Source organism: Cinclus cinclus, chromosome 3 (assembly GCF_963662255.1).
Source record: "Cinclus cinclus chromosome 3, bCinCin1.1, whole genome shotgun sequence".
NCBI lineage: Eukaryota > Metazoa > Chordata > Aves > Passeriformes > Cinclidae > Cinclus > Cinclus cinclus.
The window spans coordinates 110,051,664-110,069,000 of NC_085048.1; the positions used below are offsets into that span (position 1 = coordinate 110,051,664).

Genomic DNA, 17,337 nt, shown 5'->3' on the forward strand with positions numbered 1-17,337 from the left:
CTGAATGCTTAAGGACAATTAATGAGCTTTGCATCTTGTTGGCTTGATGTGTTGCATTTTCTCCTTCATCAGAGGCACCAAGCAAGGAAGGATTGCTACACATGTTCCTTCCCTTCTCTTTCTCCCTCCTCATATGTTCTTGTGTTTTCCATTTTTTAAGGCCACGATCAATCAGCAGCATCAGAGTGAAGAAGTCTGAACATGCAGGTAGGTACAGGGCATGTCTGTCTTAAAATTACTACTAGAGCCTTGAATTAGAGATGATATTTTGAAAGCTTTGTTAAAAATCATTCTTTTAAAAATTTCTTTAAACTCATTTGAATTCCTTGATGGGCTCAGTGGACTATCCCAGAGCCCAGTCACTGGGAGTGTGCTGCAGTGGTGCAGTGAAAATTCCTGCATTGTGAATCTTGAGTGGCAAGAGCTGGATTGGGACCTTGGGGCCCTGGAAGTGCAGTGCAGGAAAAGGAAACATTCCTGTCCATCCTGCACACACCTTTTATCTCCATGCAGTCTTTCTCATGTCAGAATTAGCAGAGAAGAAGAAGGCATTTATCAGGAAATTAGAAATCCTCTCAATCCTTCCTCCTGCCCTTGAAGGTGAAAACATTTCCTTGGGGCAGATTCTGAGCTGAAACCTTTGACATCTAAAAGAGAGTCATGGACTATCAAAGCCATTGCCTGGTTTTGCTCTGGGAGAAAGAGGGGAAACCTTCTGTGAGAGAAAGTCCTTTTGAATTTTCCAGTTATGGAGATGGAAACTTCCAAAGGGATGCAGCCTATGCAGGGTCTGAGTTTGTCGTCCTATGTCAGCACAAGCCCAGAGCCACCTGTGGAATGTTCACAATGACAAATCTCTTGCCTGACTCTCTCTGCCTGTGTCAGTGTTGCAGGCTGAGGCTGGGGGAGGAGATGCCTTCTGCCTTATCCCCCTGTCCCTGCCTTGCCTGATCCCTGACAAGTAGAATTGTGCCAGACAAACTGCGGTCTCTGGTGCGTCTGTGCCAGCCAATGCCTTTGAGTTGAAAGCCTCCATCAAAGCCTGTTGTTGTTGTTCCTTTGCCATTTTGGGGCACGTCACGATAGGGGAAATGAAATTTGAAGAAATAATTAGCTGATGAAGAAAGCAGATGAGATTTCCAGGTCCCTTTGCTCTGGGTTATTTCTGAGAAATCCTGGGTTTTGCCCCTTTGGAATGACTCCTTAATTGGTGATATGCAGCTGGAATGCTTAATGCAGCTAGGGAGAAGTATTACTCAGTAAGTAAGGTGATGTTTTTGCTGGATTCATTTTGGACTAGAAATGTGCAATTTCATTAAATATTACCTGTTGTGCTTTCATAAATTGACCTGTACATTCTCTATGGATAAATAAAAGATTGATTTAAGGATGTTCTTCTTTTTATCATCTGCCGTCTTCCATTCCCATTAAGGAAAGTTTGAATTGCTTTTAACTGCCATGATGAGAAATGTTTTGATGCAGGTCTTGTTTATACTGGATTTGGGTGTGTCTGCAGGAAAGAAAGCAGGGAATAAAACCCACGGGACAAGTATTTGAGCAGAAGTGGAACGTTTGAAAGCTAATTTGTTCCCTAAAGATTTGGGCTCCTTGAATACTGAGGATATGTAATGGGGAGCGCAAAGCTTCCTTTACTTGTAACATGGGGTGCCATTGTTCTTGTACCCTCACTTCCTTTGTTGTAAAGCGAAATAAAAGCAACCAAGAAAACCCAACCCAGAACCGAGTGGGACTTAGAGAAACAAAGGCCCTGAAAACTAGCATCTGAAAACAACTACTTCCTAGGTGTAATTGTCAAATACTTGTGATCACTGTGGTTTGCCAACTGTTTGGAAGGAAAGGGATCCCAAAGTACTTGATGGGCAATGAGTAATACATAAGGAAAGGAGTAGAAGCTCTCTCTCCTGGCTTGCCAGCTCCATACCGTTCAGAGGAATTACAGTGATGCTAGTTTCATGGAAAAAACATCAACAACAACAAAAAAACACAAAGTGATTTTCTGATTAATTCAAAACTCCCGTGTGTTCCTCATCCATTAGGCAGATTGATTGTAAAGGTGGGAGTTCACCTAACTCACTTGTTCCCTTGTGAGCCTGGCTCAGCCTCCCACAGAGGTAAGGTGGGAGCTGGGCCACTCTCTGGTGGGAGGAAGGGTCTTGTGCCAGCCTGGAGAGCCTGTGCACATTGCCAGGGAGCAGTTGTGCCCTGCAGGTGCCCCCTGCCATGAGCTGTGCTGCTGCCAGTGCCCCGTGGAGCTGTAGGGCTGCTGAGCTGTGGGGCAGGGAGAGGAGCAGGAGGCTGCATGTGCAGCTGAGCCATTGCTGGGAAGCACAGGGCTCTGGGCTCCCTGCTGTCCCAGGGCAGCCCAGAGGCCAGGGAGTTCCCCTGGGAGCTCTGTGGAAGTGGCTCAGGGTGTGATCCTGTGGCCTGTCTCAGGTGGCTGCTGTCAGGTGCATGTTTCCCTGTGCAGCAAGTTTCCAGGAAAGTTTCCAGGAAATGTGTCCCATGAAACATGGAGCTTCTGATGTTTTAGGTTTACATTGCAGCCTCTGTTACATTTTGTGTGTCCGCTTTGCAGGTCTGAGTGGTGACTTTATTGCCGAGAATCTTTCTGGGTCACCTCCCTCTATGCTCCTTCCCTCCAAGCCGTTGCCTCCCATCCGGAAGGGCTCTCCTTCCTGCAAGCCAATCACAATGTGCAATGGAGAGGAAGAGAAAGGGAAAGATGGCACTGGCTACAAAGATATCAGTAGAAACAGTGCGGAGCTGAGTTCAGAGGGAAAAGGGAGTGAGGTAAGGATACCAAGCTAAGTCCTGTGTGATAGATTTTCAGTTTCTGCACTGTAGTGATTCCTAGAGAGGCTGATCTGGAAGAGAGACCACGCATAGTTAAAGGAATACAGTAGGTGATAATTAAGAGGCCTTAAAAGGATACACCTTGGGCAGTACAAGAGCCTGGCCCGGGCTACACCCAGGAGGGATCCAAGATGGATCCCGCTCATGAGTTTTTACACTTTTATAACCTTTGGTCAACTTATATAGTAGGGGTTAATTGTCCAGTTACAGCTTCAGGTCACCAAGTCCCATCCTTCTGGTCCACTCCCGGCGCTTTCCCATTGTTTATGATTTTTGGGTAATGGTTGTCCTTGATTCTTAAGCTGGAAAAAGATTGCTGTGTCTAACTGCCCTGAGAAGAGAACCTACCAACACTTAATACGAAGTTCAGAGTCCCACACCAAGTCAGCACAGAATCTGAGGAAAGTGAAAGCTAAAACTTAAAGCATCAACAGGAGGGAGTCTGAGAGCTTTTCCTGTGGGCTAAGCCCATGGAGGCAGCTCAGCCAAGGAAGAGCTCAGCTGGACACTGCACTTCAGGCTGTCTTTGCAATGAGTGTGTAGTGCAGACTTCACAATCCTCAGCATGTATCAATAGCAGGAGAGGTCTTTGAATGGTTTCTGGGTTCTGTCATGGCTTTTCCTCTGTCATATGGCTGAGAAAACACCAAAAGCAAGTCAGGGCAGCAAAAGTTGCCCAAAAGGGAAACCATCCTTCTTCATTTAGTAACGTAAGGGTAACTGTGAACCATGTCTAAGCCTTGGTGTTTTTTTTCTGTCAACTCTGTCTGGCTGGGAAGGAAGAAGTTGTTTGCTGGAACAGGCAGTGCTACAAAGTCAGTTCCAGGTGGTCTCAGCTTTTGAGTTGTACAGCCATGGCCTCCTACACAGCTGTCTCTGATGCTATTTCTGGATTTCGTCAGCTTCTGGGCAGCTGTGTGCTCTGGCATGGCTTTGTCCAAAGAGAAGGGATGGGAGGTGACCATGGGGAGAGCAGCCCCAAGCCCAGGCACACGATTGCCTTTGCAGCAGGGCCAGCACCTGCAGTTGTTTTGGGTTTGCCATGGGGTGCAGGAGGAGGCAGATGAGCAACAGCTCTGGCAAACAGAATGTCCAATCAAAGGCTGATGTACTTGATTCCAGCCTTGCTGAGGAAGGGCCCAATGTATTCCTGACAGGATCTAATCCTTCCACTGCAGTTCAAACAGGTCCTGATTTGGCCCTTTAGTTGTGCCAGAAATGATGGGATACTGAGGAAGGGCGTTCATCTGTCTCCACTGCCTCCACCTCCCTTCCTGGCCATGGCATGGGGGCCCTGGAGAAATTTGGGCAGGCAGAGACCTTCCAGAGAGCAGCAGGGCAGGGAGCTCTGCTGAACTTCCTAAATGCCAGTGAGCCTGAGATGATGGAGGTGTGGGAGCTGGAGAGCACGGAGCATCGCGAGAGCTCAGCAGCTTCTGGGCTGAAAGGCTGCTGGGCAACTGTAAGAGGGAAGGGCAGCAGCAGAAGAATTGAGGGGCTTGAGAAAAGCAGGTTTTGACATCCTGCAGAATGGCTTTGTGGGGACTTAGCTGGAGATCAGCACTGGCTGTGAGGTGCCTAAGAGGCAGGGAGAGAACAGTGATCTGAACCTGTTCCCATACCATTCAAAAGGCCAGTGGAGGCTGTGGCACCGCAGAACAACTTGATACCAAACATGTGGATTCCAGCTGGGATCATAGCCACACTTGCAGTGAACTGAGCCCAAGGAGAGAGTTGGCAAGTCCAGGGCATGAGCACCCCCTCACCACTTGCCTTTTCATTCCCCATGCTAGGCCAAGCTACTCCAGCAGTTTGACTGGTCTTTTCCTGCCTGGTCCCAGTTAAAAGCATGGCTAAATGTCTTCAGCCATCAGTGAGGAAGGGCTGAATGCTTCATCTCAGCACTTTGTACCACTCTTTCCAGGCATCCTTGCTGTATCCCAGAGGTGGGGATATGAAGAAGGGGTCATTGGGACTGCCTTTGATCCCCCCTATACCCAAGGCAGTCAGTCCCCATGTTGGCAGTGCTGCAGGGTCTCTGCACAGCTCTGTGCAGCTGGATGTCCAAGAGTCCCAGGAGATGAGGTAAGCCAAGTTGTCTGCTGCTCCACTCTGCAATTCAGCTCCCTCTTACAATCTTGTGAGGTTCCTTTGCACAGTCAGCTCTCTCCCATGTATTTAGGCAAACCTCTGTGTATTCACCATTTGGCCCATCTGTGATGATCCAGCTCCATGTCAAACCCCACACCATGTGTCCCAAGAGCAGAGGTGGTGGTGGTGGGGAAGAGGAGGCAGGGCTTAAAAGCATCTGAAGATGGGTCCTCTGCTGGGCTTGGTATTGATTCCCTCTGTAATGTTTGTGGTGTCATTTGGGAGCTGTATTGCACAGCTCTGGATCCTGCAGATCTTTGAATACTGTGATCCTTGACTGTCAACTTCAGCACCGGAAAACTCTGTTTGGCCAAATATTGGATGCTGGAGGGGTGTCTCTGTCTTTACGTGCTGCTTCTGTAAATGTCAGGCATAATTTCTCTGTGCCTGGGACGGCGCTGTGAAATGAGAACCCAGCTATATTTTCCGGGTATAGATGTAAAATCCTATCAATGTTTAATATTTAGGTCTGGGATTAAAACAGGGAGAGTAAGGATGTACAGAAGAGTTATAGTGTTGTACCTGATGGGAAGATATTGGCTTGAATATATGTGAGAAAATGTAGCTGTCAATGTAGCTTATCTGAAGGACAGCAATAATGAAGGAGTCACAAAAATGTCATTCCAACTGGAAAGCTTTGGTAGTGCATTGAAAGTGCAATGTGAATACCCTTGCCTAGCAGTTGAGTTGGAAAAAGGCTTTTCCTTCTTGAGAGAGCAAGGAGGTGGAATATCCTTCTCAGGATACTGCCGTGTTTGGACCACATGTAGCACAAGACTGGTACCAGTGACAGACACAAGCAGGCAAAGCCAAGCTTTGTCAGCAGAACCAAAGTAGCTGCCCTCCCTGCAGACTCGTGTCACAGCTTGGCAGCTCCTGCTGCTTGAGGGAGGCTGTAGGAGCCCCTTGGCTCCAAAAGAAAAGACAGCAGAATTGGGGAGTTATGATGTATGCTGAGGAAAGACTGTTATATTTCAGCTGTAGCCTGGCCAGCTCTGGCCAGTGACTGCAGCAACTGAATGCTTAAGGACAATTAATGAGCTTTGCATCTTGTTGGCTTGATGTGTTGCATTTTCTCCTTCATCAGAGTGACCAAGCTAGAAAGGTTTGCCTGCTGTCATGCTACAACTCTTCCCTCCTTCCCTTCTCTTTCTCCCTCCTGATATGTTCTTGTGTTTTCCATTTTCTCCAGGCCAAGATCAAGCCGCAGCATCAAAGAGACGAAGTCTGAACATGCAGGGAGGTACAGGGCATGTTTCTCCTAAAATGACTATTGGAATCTGGACTTGGACGTGACATTTTGCACGGTTTATTAAAAACCATTCCTTTAAGAATTTCTTTAAATTTGTTTCACTCCTTGATGGGCTCAGTGGACTCTCCTGGAGTGCAGTCACTGGGAGTGTGCTGTGGTGGTGCAGTGAGAATTCCTCCATTGTGAAGTCTTGAGTGGGAGGAGCTGCAGTGGGACCTTGGGACCCTGGAAGTGCAGTGCAGGAAAAGGAAGCATTCCTCTCCATCCTGCACATGCCTTTTATCTCCATGCAGTGTTTCTCATGTCACAATTTGCAGAAAAAATTATGCATTTTTCTGGAAATTAGAAATATTCCCACTCATTTCTCTTGCCCAGTAAAGTGAAAAGACCTGTCCTTGGAGTAAAGTGAAAAGACCTGTCCTTGGGGCAGATTTTCAGCTGAAACCTTTCAGATCCATAGGAGATTGTTGGTCATGACCTGATTTTGCTTTGGGGGAAATAGGGAAACATCCTGCTATAGAAATTCCTTTTGAAATTGCAATCATGGTCATGGAAACTTCCAAATGGATGCAGCCTATGCAGGGTCTGAGTTTGTGTTGGGGGTTGGTTCTTTCCCTTTTCCCTCTGTGGAATTTTCCCCATTGTCATGCTAAGATACCTGTTGACTGGGCCCTGGTGTCAAGGGAGAGGGGAGGGGAGGGGAGGGGAGGGGAGGGGAGGGGAGGGGAGGGGAGGGGAGGGGAGGGGAGGGGAGGGGAGGGGAGGGGAGGGGAGGGGAGGGGAGGGGAGGGGAGGGGAGGGGAGGGGAGGGGAGGGGAGGGGTAACCCTGCGAGATTCAAACAGCCAGAAGTGGAAGCCGAAGGCTGGGCCTCGGCCCATTTCCCCCGCGGAGTTCGGACAAGAAGGACGATTGCCGCCTCTGTCCGATCCCTGCCATCCCAGCGTCAGGAGCCATCCTCCGGGACCGACGCCGTGAGCGGAGGGCTCTCTCCATCTCTCTCCCTCACCTGGGACAGCGCTGCCATCACCCCCAGTCCTCCTGCAGCTCTGCGGGACCTGCCCAGCAGCAGGGAACTGCAGCTCAGGGAAAAGGTGCCTGCAGCCAGAAAGGGACTGGGACTGAGTTACTGTTCTGTTTGTGGGTAATTTCATAGCTGTTGTTGTTCTTGTTTGTCTTGTTACATATACTAGTAAAGAACTGTTATTCCTACCCCCATATCTTTGCCTGAGAACTCCCTTAATTTCAAAATCATAATAATCTGTAGGAAGGAAGGATCACATTTTTCAGTTCAAAGGGAGGCTTCTGCTTTCCTCAGCAAACACCTGTCTTTCAAACCAGGACAGATTTTGGCCGCCCAACATGAGGCCCAAGGGCATTGAGAGGAAAGGGTGAAAAAGGAATAACAGTTCTTGAGTTACCTCAGTTTTGTGTTAGATGGCATCATGTTGTCCAGCTTACCGTGGTTTGGGCTCCATGTGGCCACAGCTTTATCTCTCCCATTTGCAATCCCTTACTTGAACATGGGTCCTATAACTCAGGCTGCTGTAAGTATTATCCAGTTCATTTTGTGGGCTGATAACGTGAGAAATTCATGGATTTTTAACTTCCTCTGGAAGGTGGGCACATGGATTCAGGGCTATCACACTCTAACTGTATGGTTTTGGGGTTACATTAATAATGGTACATACTATGAGGATATGACACCAGGAAAAATTTTGTTCCAACCCCTTACACAGTTTTTTGGGTCTGCTCCACCAGCTTTTGATGGGTTCAAATCTCTTGTAAGTAGTAATGATATCATACAGTGGCTGACATTGCTAATAGGCCTTGTAAACCTGTTCTATTTAACATTCCGAGATGAGGGGAGAATGACTTGGATGACAACCCTGATACGTCCCCCAAGAAATAGGGATTCTGCCCCACAGCCTGGCTCTGCCCCAGAGACTAAGGATTCTGCCCCAGAGCCTGACCCTGACCCTGCCCCTGCCCCAGAGACTAAGGATTCTGCCCCAGAGGTTAAGGATGTTGCCCCTGAGCCTGACTCTGCCCCAGAGCTCACCTCAGAAAGGAACCACCCAGAGTGGGTGGGGTTTCTAGTGAAGGAGATGGGCCAAATGCTGAAGGAGTACCTTTCCCCAGCTCTTGAGAAACTCCCCCTGCCTTAAAGAGGGAGGACCTGATGGTGCAGCAGTGGAACCCACAAATGTTACATCTCTCCAGGTTCCAGCTGAACTGCAAGGGCACTCACAACCAGCAGCAGTTGCCCCCATGGAAACTAGAAAGTCTAAGGTGAAAACAAAGCACCTGGATTATAAGGATCAGAAAACAGGGTCCTCACAACCAGCAGGGGAGCCAGAGGTTGAGATCGTCACAGAGTCCCTGTCATACGAGAGTCTCCGTAATCTGCGTAAAGACGTTGTACGAAGGGGCCGTGAGGCTTTTACAACGTGGTTAGTGCAGGTCTGGGACCTTATGGGTACAGGTGTGCAGCTGGATGGTACTGAGGCAAGGAATTTGGGACCCCTGACCCAGGACTCAGGTGTGGATCACGTATTCGTAAGGGAACCAGGCCCCCTTTCCCTCTGGGAGCGGCTTTTAATGAGTGTAAGAGAGAGGTTTGTCCATAGAGAGAGAATGCAGGAGCACCACCATAGAATGCGCTGGAAGACCGCTGAGGAGGGGATCCAACAGCTGAGAGAAGTGGCAGTACTGGAGATACTCTTTGGGAGGAGTGGACAACATGACAATGACCCCGACAAGGTCAGGTGCACAGGGCAGATGTTGTGGAATCTGGCACACCTGGGGCCATCTCAATACACCACATTCATTGCAGCCATTAATGCTGACACCAACCACGAGACAGTGGGTTCTGTTGCCAATAAGCTCAGAAATTTTGAGAGTATAATGAATGGCCCAATGCAGGCTCAGGTCTGTGCCGTGATTAGGGAACTCAGAGAGGAGTTTAAGGAGGAGTAAGAAGGGTGAGGGAGGAGATGAGGAAGGTCAGTGCAGCACCAGTGCGAGTCACAGATGCCAGAGTTAGAGCCCAACGTCCCCCAGGTAGGGAGAGAGGGTACACCCACGAGCTGACCTGTGGTTCTTTCTGCATGACCATGGGGAAGACATGAGAAGATGGGATAGGAAACCCACTTCTGCCCTGGCAGCACCGGTGCGTCAACTCAGGGAGGGAAACACTAACCAAGGGAGCTCCACTAAAGTGAAGGTAGCCTCAACTTCCCATAACCAAGATGCAGGGTACCACAAAAGGGAGGATGATTTGTCAGATCCCCTTGAGGGAACTTCCAATATGTATGCCCAGGAAGGAAATAATAACCAGTGCTAGAGGGGCCCTGCCTCTAGCCAGGGAGAGGCACGGGAAAACCGGGTCTTTTGGATGGTGTGGATCCGATGGCCTGGCACATCAGAGCCATAAAAACATAGGGCATTAGTTGATACTGGTTCACAGTGCACCCTAATACCATCAGAACATGTGGGGGAAGAGCCTGTTTCTATTGCTGGGGTGGCGGGGGGATCACAGGAATTGACTTTGCTGGAGGCTGAGGTGAGCCTGACTGGGAAGGAGTGGCAGAAGCATCCAATTGTGACTGGCCCAGAGGCACCGTGTATTCTTGGCATAGACTTCCTCAGGAATGGCTATTACAAAGACCCAAAGGGACTCAGGTGGGCTTTTGAAATAGCTGCTGTAGAGGGAGAAAACATTAAGCAATTGAACACCTTGCTTGGACTGCCAGAGAACCCATCTGCAGTGGGACTCCTGAAGGTGAAGGAGCAGCAAGTGCCAATTGTCACCTCGACAGTGCACCACCAGCAGTACGGGACAAATCGAGATGCCATGATCCCCATCCACAAGATGATCCGTGAGCTGGAGGGCCAAGGGGTGGTCAGCAAAACCCACTCACCCTTCAACAGCCCCATCTGGCCTGTGCGCAAGTCTGACAGAGAATGGAGATTGACTGTGGACTATCATGCATTGAATGAAGTGACTCCACCGCTGAACGCTGCCGTGCCGGACATGCTGGAACTCCAGTACGAGCTGGAGTCCAAGGCAGCAAAGTGGTACGCCACCATTGACATTGCCAATGCATTTTTCTCCATTCCTCTGGCAGCAGAGTGCAGGTCTCCGTTTGCTTTCACCTGGAGGGGCGTGCAGTACACCTGGAACCGACTGCCCCAGGGGTGGAAACACAGCCCCACCATCTGCCATGGACTGATCCAGGCTGCACTGGAAAAGGGTGAAGCTCCAGAACATCTGCAATACATTGATGACATCATTGTGTGGAGGAACAGGGCAATGGAAGTATTTGAGAAAGGAGAGAAGATCATCCAAATTCTGCTGGGAGCTGGTTTTGCCATCAAGAGGAGCAAAGTCAAAGGTCCTGCCCGAGAGATCCAGTTCCTGGGAGTAAAGTGGCAAGATGGGCGGCGCCAAATCCCCACTGAGGTCATCAATAAGATCACCGCGACGTCTCCACCAACCAACAAGAAGGAAACACAAGCTTTCCTAGGTGCCATAGGCTTTTGGAGAATGCACATTCCTGAGTACAGCCAGATCATCAGCCCTCTCTACCTGGTCACCCGGAAGAATGAATTCCACTGGGGCCCTGAGCAGTAGCAAGCCTTTGCCCAGATCAAGCAGGAGATTGCTCATGCGGTAGCCCTCGGCCCAGTCAGGACAGGACCAGAGGTGAAGAATGTGCTCTACTCTGCAGCCGGGAACAAGGGCTTGTCCTGGAGCCTTTGGCAGAAGGTACCTGGTGAGACCCGAGGCCGACCTCTGGGATTCTGGAGCCGAAGTTACAGAGGGTCTGAAGCCAACTACACCCCAACAGAGAAGGAGATCTTGGCTGCTTATGAAGGAGTTCAAGCTGCCTCAGAGGTGATTGGCACAGAAGCACAGCTCCTCCTGGCTCCCCGACTACCAGTGCTGGGGTGGATGTTTAAAGGGAAGGTCCCCTCTACCCACCACGCCACCGATGCCACATGGAGCAAGTGGATCACCCTCATCACACAGCGCGCCCGTATTGGAAACCCAAATCGCCCTGGGATTTTGGAAATAATTACAAACTGGCCAGAAGGTGAAAATTTTGGTCTTGCCGATGAAGAGGAGCAAGAACAAGTGACCCGGGCTGATGAAGCCCCGCCATACAACCAACTGCCAGCAGATGAAACTCACTACGCTCTTTTCACTGACGGTTCCTGTCGCATCGTGGGGATGAACCGGAAGTGGAAAGCAGCCGTATGGAGCCCCACACGACAAGTTGCACAAGCTACTGAAGGAGAAGGTGGATCAAGTCAACTTGCTGAACTCAAAGCCATTCAGCTGGCCCTGGACATTGCTGAAAGAGAGAAGTGGCCAAAGCTTTACCTTTTCACTGATTCATGGATGGTAGCCAATGCTCTGTGGGGTTGGCTGGAAAGATGGAAAAAAGCTAACTGGCAACGTAGGGGAAAACCAATCTGGGCTGCTGATGAGTGGAAAGACATTGCCACTCAGGTAGAGAAGCTACCCGTAAAAGTCCGTTATGTAGATGCCCATGTCCCCAAGAGTCGGGCTAATGAGGAGCACCGACACAATGAGCAAGTAGATCAGGCTGCAAGGATAGAGGTGTCACAGATAGACTTAGACTGGCAACATAAGGGAGAATTGTTCCTGGCTCGATGGGCCCACGATGCCTCAGGTCATCAAGGCAGAGATGCTACCTATAAGTGGGCACGAGACCGAGGGGTGGATCTCACCATGGACAGTATTTCCCAGGTTATCCATGACTGTGAGACGTGTGCTGCCATCAGGCAAGCCAAGCGAGTGAAGCCCCTCTGGTATGGGGGGCGGTGGTCCAAATATAAGTATGGGGAGGCCTGGCAGATTGATTACATCACACTGCCTCAGACACACCAAGGCAAGCGCTATGTGCTGACCATGGTGGAAGCCACCACTGGATGGTTGGAGACCTACCCTGTGCCTCGTGCCACCGCCCGCAACACCATCCTGGGCCTGGAAAAGCAAGTCCTTTGGAGACATGGTACCTCTGAGAGAATTGAGTCAGGCAATGGGACTCATTTCAAGAACAGCCTCATAAACACCTGGGCCAGAGAACACGGCATCGAGCGGGTGTACCACATTCCTTATCACGCACCAGCCGCTGGGAAAGTGGAACGGTGCAATGGATTGCTTAAAACCACCTTGAAGGCACTGGGTGGGGGGACTTTCAAGAACTGGGAGATTAATCTACCAAAGGCCACATGGTTAGTGAACACCCGAGGTTCCACTATTCGAGCAGGCCCTGCCCAGTCTGAGCCCTTGAGAACACCAGACGGGCACAAGGTTCCAATGGTGCACATGAGAGGTATGCTAGGAAAAATTGTTTGGGTGAACTCTGCATCCAGCAAAGACAATGCAATTCGTGAGGTGGTTTTTGCTCAAGGGCCAGGTTGCACCTGGTGCATCATGCAAAGGGATGGAGAGACCCGATGCATACCCCAAGGAGACCTTGTTTTAGGGTGAACTACCTACAATACTGTGCCTGTATCTGTAACTGTATGGATGTCTATAATTTGAAGATTTTAATTTGATGTAGCATGATGGTAGGAGAAAATTTGGGGTGGATAATGTTGGGGGTTGGTTCTTTCCCTTTTCCCTCTGTGGAATTTTCCCCATTGTCATGCTAAGATACCTGTTGACTGGGCCCTGGTGTCGAGGGGGAGGGGAGGGGAGGGGAGGGGAGGGGAGGGGAGGGGAGGGGAGGGGAGGGGAGGGGAGGGGAGGGGAGGGGAGGGGAGGGGAGGGTAACCCCGCGGGATTCAAACAGCCAGAAGTGGAAGCCGAAGGCTGGGCCTCGGCCCATTTTCCCCGCGGAGTTCGGACAAGAAGGACGATTGCCTCCTCTGTCCCATTCCTGCCATCCCAGCGCCGGGAGCCATCCTCCAGGACCGATGCCGTGAGCGAAGGACTCTCTCCATCTCTCTTCCCCACCTGGGACAGCGCTGCCATCACCCCCAGTCCTCCTGCAGCTCTGCGGGACCTGCCCAGCAGCAGGGAACTGCAGCTCAGGGAAAAGGTGCCTGCAGCCAGAAAGGGACTGGGACTGAGTTACTGTTCTGTTTGTGGGTAATTTCATAGCTGTTGTTGTTCTTGTTTGTCTTGTTACATATACTAGTAAAGAACTGTTATTCCTACCCCCATATCTTTGCCTGAGAGCTCCCTTAATTTCAAAATCATAATAATCTGTCGGAAGGAAGGATCACATTTTTCAGTTCAAAGGGAGGCTTCTGCTTTCCTCAGCAAACACCTGTCTTTCAAACCAGGAGTTTGTCATCCTCTGACAGCACAAGCCCAAAGCCACCTGTGGAATGTTCACAATGACAAATCTCTTGCCTGACTCTCTCTGCCTGTGTCAGTGTTGCAGGCTGAGGCTGGGGGAGGAGATGCCTTCTGCCTTGTCCCCCTGTCCCTGCCTTGCCTGATCCCTGACAAGTAGAATTGTGCCAGACAAACTGCGGTCTCTGGTGCGTCTGTGCCAGCCAATACCTTTGAGTTGAAAGCCTCCATCAAAGCCTGTTGTTGTTGTTCCTTTGCCATCACTGGGCAGGTAATGATAGGAGAGATGAAATTTGAAGAAAGACTTTTGCTGATGGAGAAAAAGGGATCAGAGGCCGGGTCCCTTTGCGCAGGGTTATTTCTGAGAAATCCTGGGTAGGCTCCTTTGGAATGACTCCTTAATTGGTGATATGCAGCTGGAATGCTTAATGCAGCTAGGGAGAAGTATTGCTCAGTAAGTAAGGTGACTGTTTTGCTGGATTTACTCTGGACTAGAAACGAGCTATGTCATTAAACCTTACCTGCCTTTCTTTTATAACTCAGTAGAACATTCTACAGGAGAAATCAACCCAGTTTAAAGAATGTTATTCCACTCTTATTGCTTGGCTGCTACATGATTTTACCCCGTGTTTAGCCACATCAAAATAATTAGTTGCCTTATATCTAACAGCTCTGTTGAAGAGTATTTCAGAATGTCCTGCCCTCTGCTATTTCCATTTTGAAAACCTTCAGTTGTCAGTGTCAGCCATGATCAGAAATGTTTTGAGGCAGGTCATGTTTATGTTGGGCTTAGGTGTCTGTGCAGGAAAGAAAGCAAGGAATAAACCCGTCAAAGAGTGAAGTAGAGCAAAAGAGAAACTTCTGGATGACCACTTTATTCCCTATAACTATGGGCTTGCAGAGTACTGGGGACGTGTAATTGGGAAAGCAAAGCCCTTTTTGCATGTAACATGTAGTGATCTTGATTGTGTACCACCACTTCCTTTGTTACAAAGAGGAATTAAAAAGATCCCCAGAATAAAAAACCCAGCCTAGAACTGATTGGGAGTTACAGAAACAATAACCTGAAATCTACTTTTGAAAACAATCGCTTCCTAGATAGTGTCAAATTCTAGAGACTACTGTGAGTTTCCAACTCTTTGGAAGGAAAGGAATCCTGTAGTAGTGTGGAGACAACGGGCAGCACATCAAGTCATAGAACCCATCTCTCCTGGCTTGCCAGATCCACATTGTTCAGAGAAATTCAAGTTAGTTAGACATTAGTTTCATGAAAAATAAAAAAAACAACTAATCATTTCAGTAGCTGAAGTGCTCTTTGAATTCCCCACTCTTTAGATGGGTTGATTGTAAAGGAGTGAGTTCAATTAACTCGCTTCTTCTCTTGTACCTGTCTACAGCTTCTTCTGAGTCTACAACAGAAACCCAGAGAATGAAGGCAAAGAGCTCTTGGTGTGTGATAGGACCTGGGATGCCTCTGTTCCCAAGGAAACTCGCTGACGTGTTTGGCATGCAGACCTATGTGCGGAACCCCGGCGTTGGGAATGGAGGTGTGGGCTCCCGGCCGGCTCAGGGGGCCTTGGCCCAGGAGCCCCGGCAGAGGCAGCTGAGCAGCGCTGTCCCCAGGGTCACTGCCAGGGAGGAGGACAAGGGGACGGACCAGCATGGCTCAGCCTCCCACAGAGGTAAGGTGGGAGCTGGGCCGCTCTCTGGTGGGAGGAAGGGTCTTGTGCCAGCCTGGAGAGCCTGTGCACATTGCCAGGGAGCAGTTGTGCCCTGCAGGTGCCCCCTGCCATGAGCTGTGCTGCTGCCAGTGCCCCGTGGAGCTGTAGGGCTGCTGAGCTGTGGGGCAGGGAGAGGAGCAGGAGGCTGCATGTGCAGCTGAGCCATTGCTGGGAAGCACAGGGCTCTGGGCTCCCTGCTGTCAAAGACTGAAAAAGTGTCTGAATTTTATCAGCTGTGTTGGAGAGTGTTGCAGAATGAGTTACATTGTTCTTACTTGCATTCAGAAAAATCAGCGTTCTGTCAGGCTGGCCTGAAAGTGCCAGAGCCCATACAGTTTAGACAGAAAAATTCTTTGGGGAAAATGAATAATCGAGTGTCAAGAACACAATTTTCATTAGGGTACCCCTCCTGTAATCCTAAGTTTTTCTTTATTGTCCCCTGAAATATTCCAATAAAGTGAAGAAAAAGTTGATCTGAATGTATACAGGTATTAGAACCCAGGACTACTTTTAGGAACCAGAAAGAAGATGTTTACTAAAATCAGCATAAGGGCAGATAAGAATCTCTGTCAAGAGCAATCTCCATCTCTGCCCTTCTCTATCAAACACAGAGGCTCTCCAGCATCCAGGGGCTGAGGCAGCAGGTTTCAGTCTGCTGGCCCACAGAATAATGTCATGTCTCCTTCCAGGAGCCCATTCATTGGGAGAGGGTCTAGGCATATGTACCTTGCTGCTTTCCTGCACCATCTCTGTGCCCTGTTAGAGCTCTGTAATCTGGAACCTGTCTTGCCTGTTGCCAAGCATGACATTTTTGGGCAATTGAAGTGTGCCAGAGATTTACAGGAACCTTTGCTTCCAGTTCCAGGCCTCCCACTGAGCCAGCTCAAGGAGATGGATCATCCCACCAGTCCTGGTCTAACAAGTGACAGAGACCTGAGAGAGGGCTTTGGAAAGGTAAGGGATAAGAACAGGGATGAGCAGACTTCCATTCCAGTGGCTGTTTAGTGCTTGGCCCAAAATGCCTCTGAAAACCATGATCCTCCACTCTTGGGGGTTGGGGATTGTCTTGGGAATATATTTGACGGCTACTGAGCAATTGCTTGGCTGTTTCCAGAGGTGCCAAAGTCAGTGCTTTGGGGATGGTGCCAAGGACATGCCTGAGGCATTCTTTATGTGCAAAGAGCACTTTCGAGAAGTTCTGATTGGCAGAGCAAACTGCAAACCAGTGAATGTGGGCAAAGGGCACCCTCAGAAGCAGAGAAGCAAAGATGCTAACGTTGAGTATAAGCAAGGCTGCAAAATAAAACGGGACAGTTTGATGTCTCCTGGTTACCTTTCTGGCTGTATCTCACAGCCCTCTCATTCTCACATTTTCTGCTCCTTAATATCCATGTTCCTCCAAATTGTTTTCACATGACTCCCTCCTCCTTTTGGTCTCCCGGTCTCAGAGACCAAGTCGTTGAGAGTCTTTCAGAGCTGAGTCCTTCAGAAGCCAGGAAGTGACAAACAGCTGCACTTCCTGGCCATGAGTGTTAAGCATCAGCCAATTACCCCTCCTTGCTGCATAATGCACATGGCTTTTATTCTCCTGCCATGGCCTGTAGGAACTGAACTGCATGCTCATTGCTCATGTGAGCTCTTCCTTTGTCTTGGAGCATTCCTATGACTAAAGTGTTCCACCTCACTGTGTGTAATTACCAAGGTGAGGATGGGAGACATTCTCCTGAAACTATTGGAATGGATATGGAGCTGGATTAATGTCTGTAGCACTGTGTGGACTCCGCTCCCGATGAGAGGTTGTGCCTGGTCTGTGTGTGTCTCTGCTTACAGTCTGTGATGTATTTCCATTGCAACTAGATCCGTGCTGCATTGTGCATGTTGGCTGAGAAGAACTTAGAACCAAAGGATGTGGAGCTTTTTGAGAAAGAGATGAAGAAAAGGAGAGCAAAGAAAACATCCTTAAAGCTGCCTCCACAGAGAGTTGAGCCCAGGGATGCAGCT

At 49.4% G+C, this 17,337-nt stretch overlaps 1 protein-coding gene across 1 annotated transcript in view; it reads left to right on the plus strand.

Annotated features, from left to right (window-relative positions):
• The window catches only part of LOC134042004 (serine/threonine-protein kinase pim-1-like), a gene marked incomplete at its 3' end in the record, with an annotated part of 49,057 nt that overhangs the window by 12,741 nt on the left and 18,979 nt on the right, over positions 1-17,337 (plus strand). The window contains exons 2-3 of the mRNA XM_062489077.1: positions 161-207; positions 2,597-2,811. Coding sequence (XP_062345061.1) covers positions 161-207; positions 2,597-2,811 — 262 coding nt within the window. The remainder of the gene's footprint in view (positions 1-160; positions 208-2,596; positions 2,812-17,337) is intronic.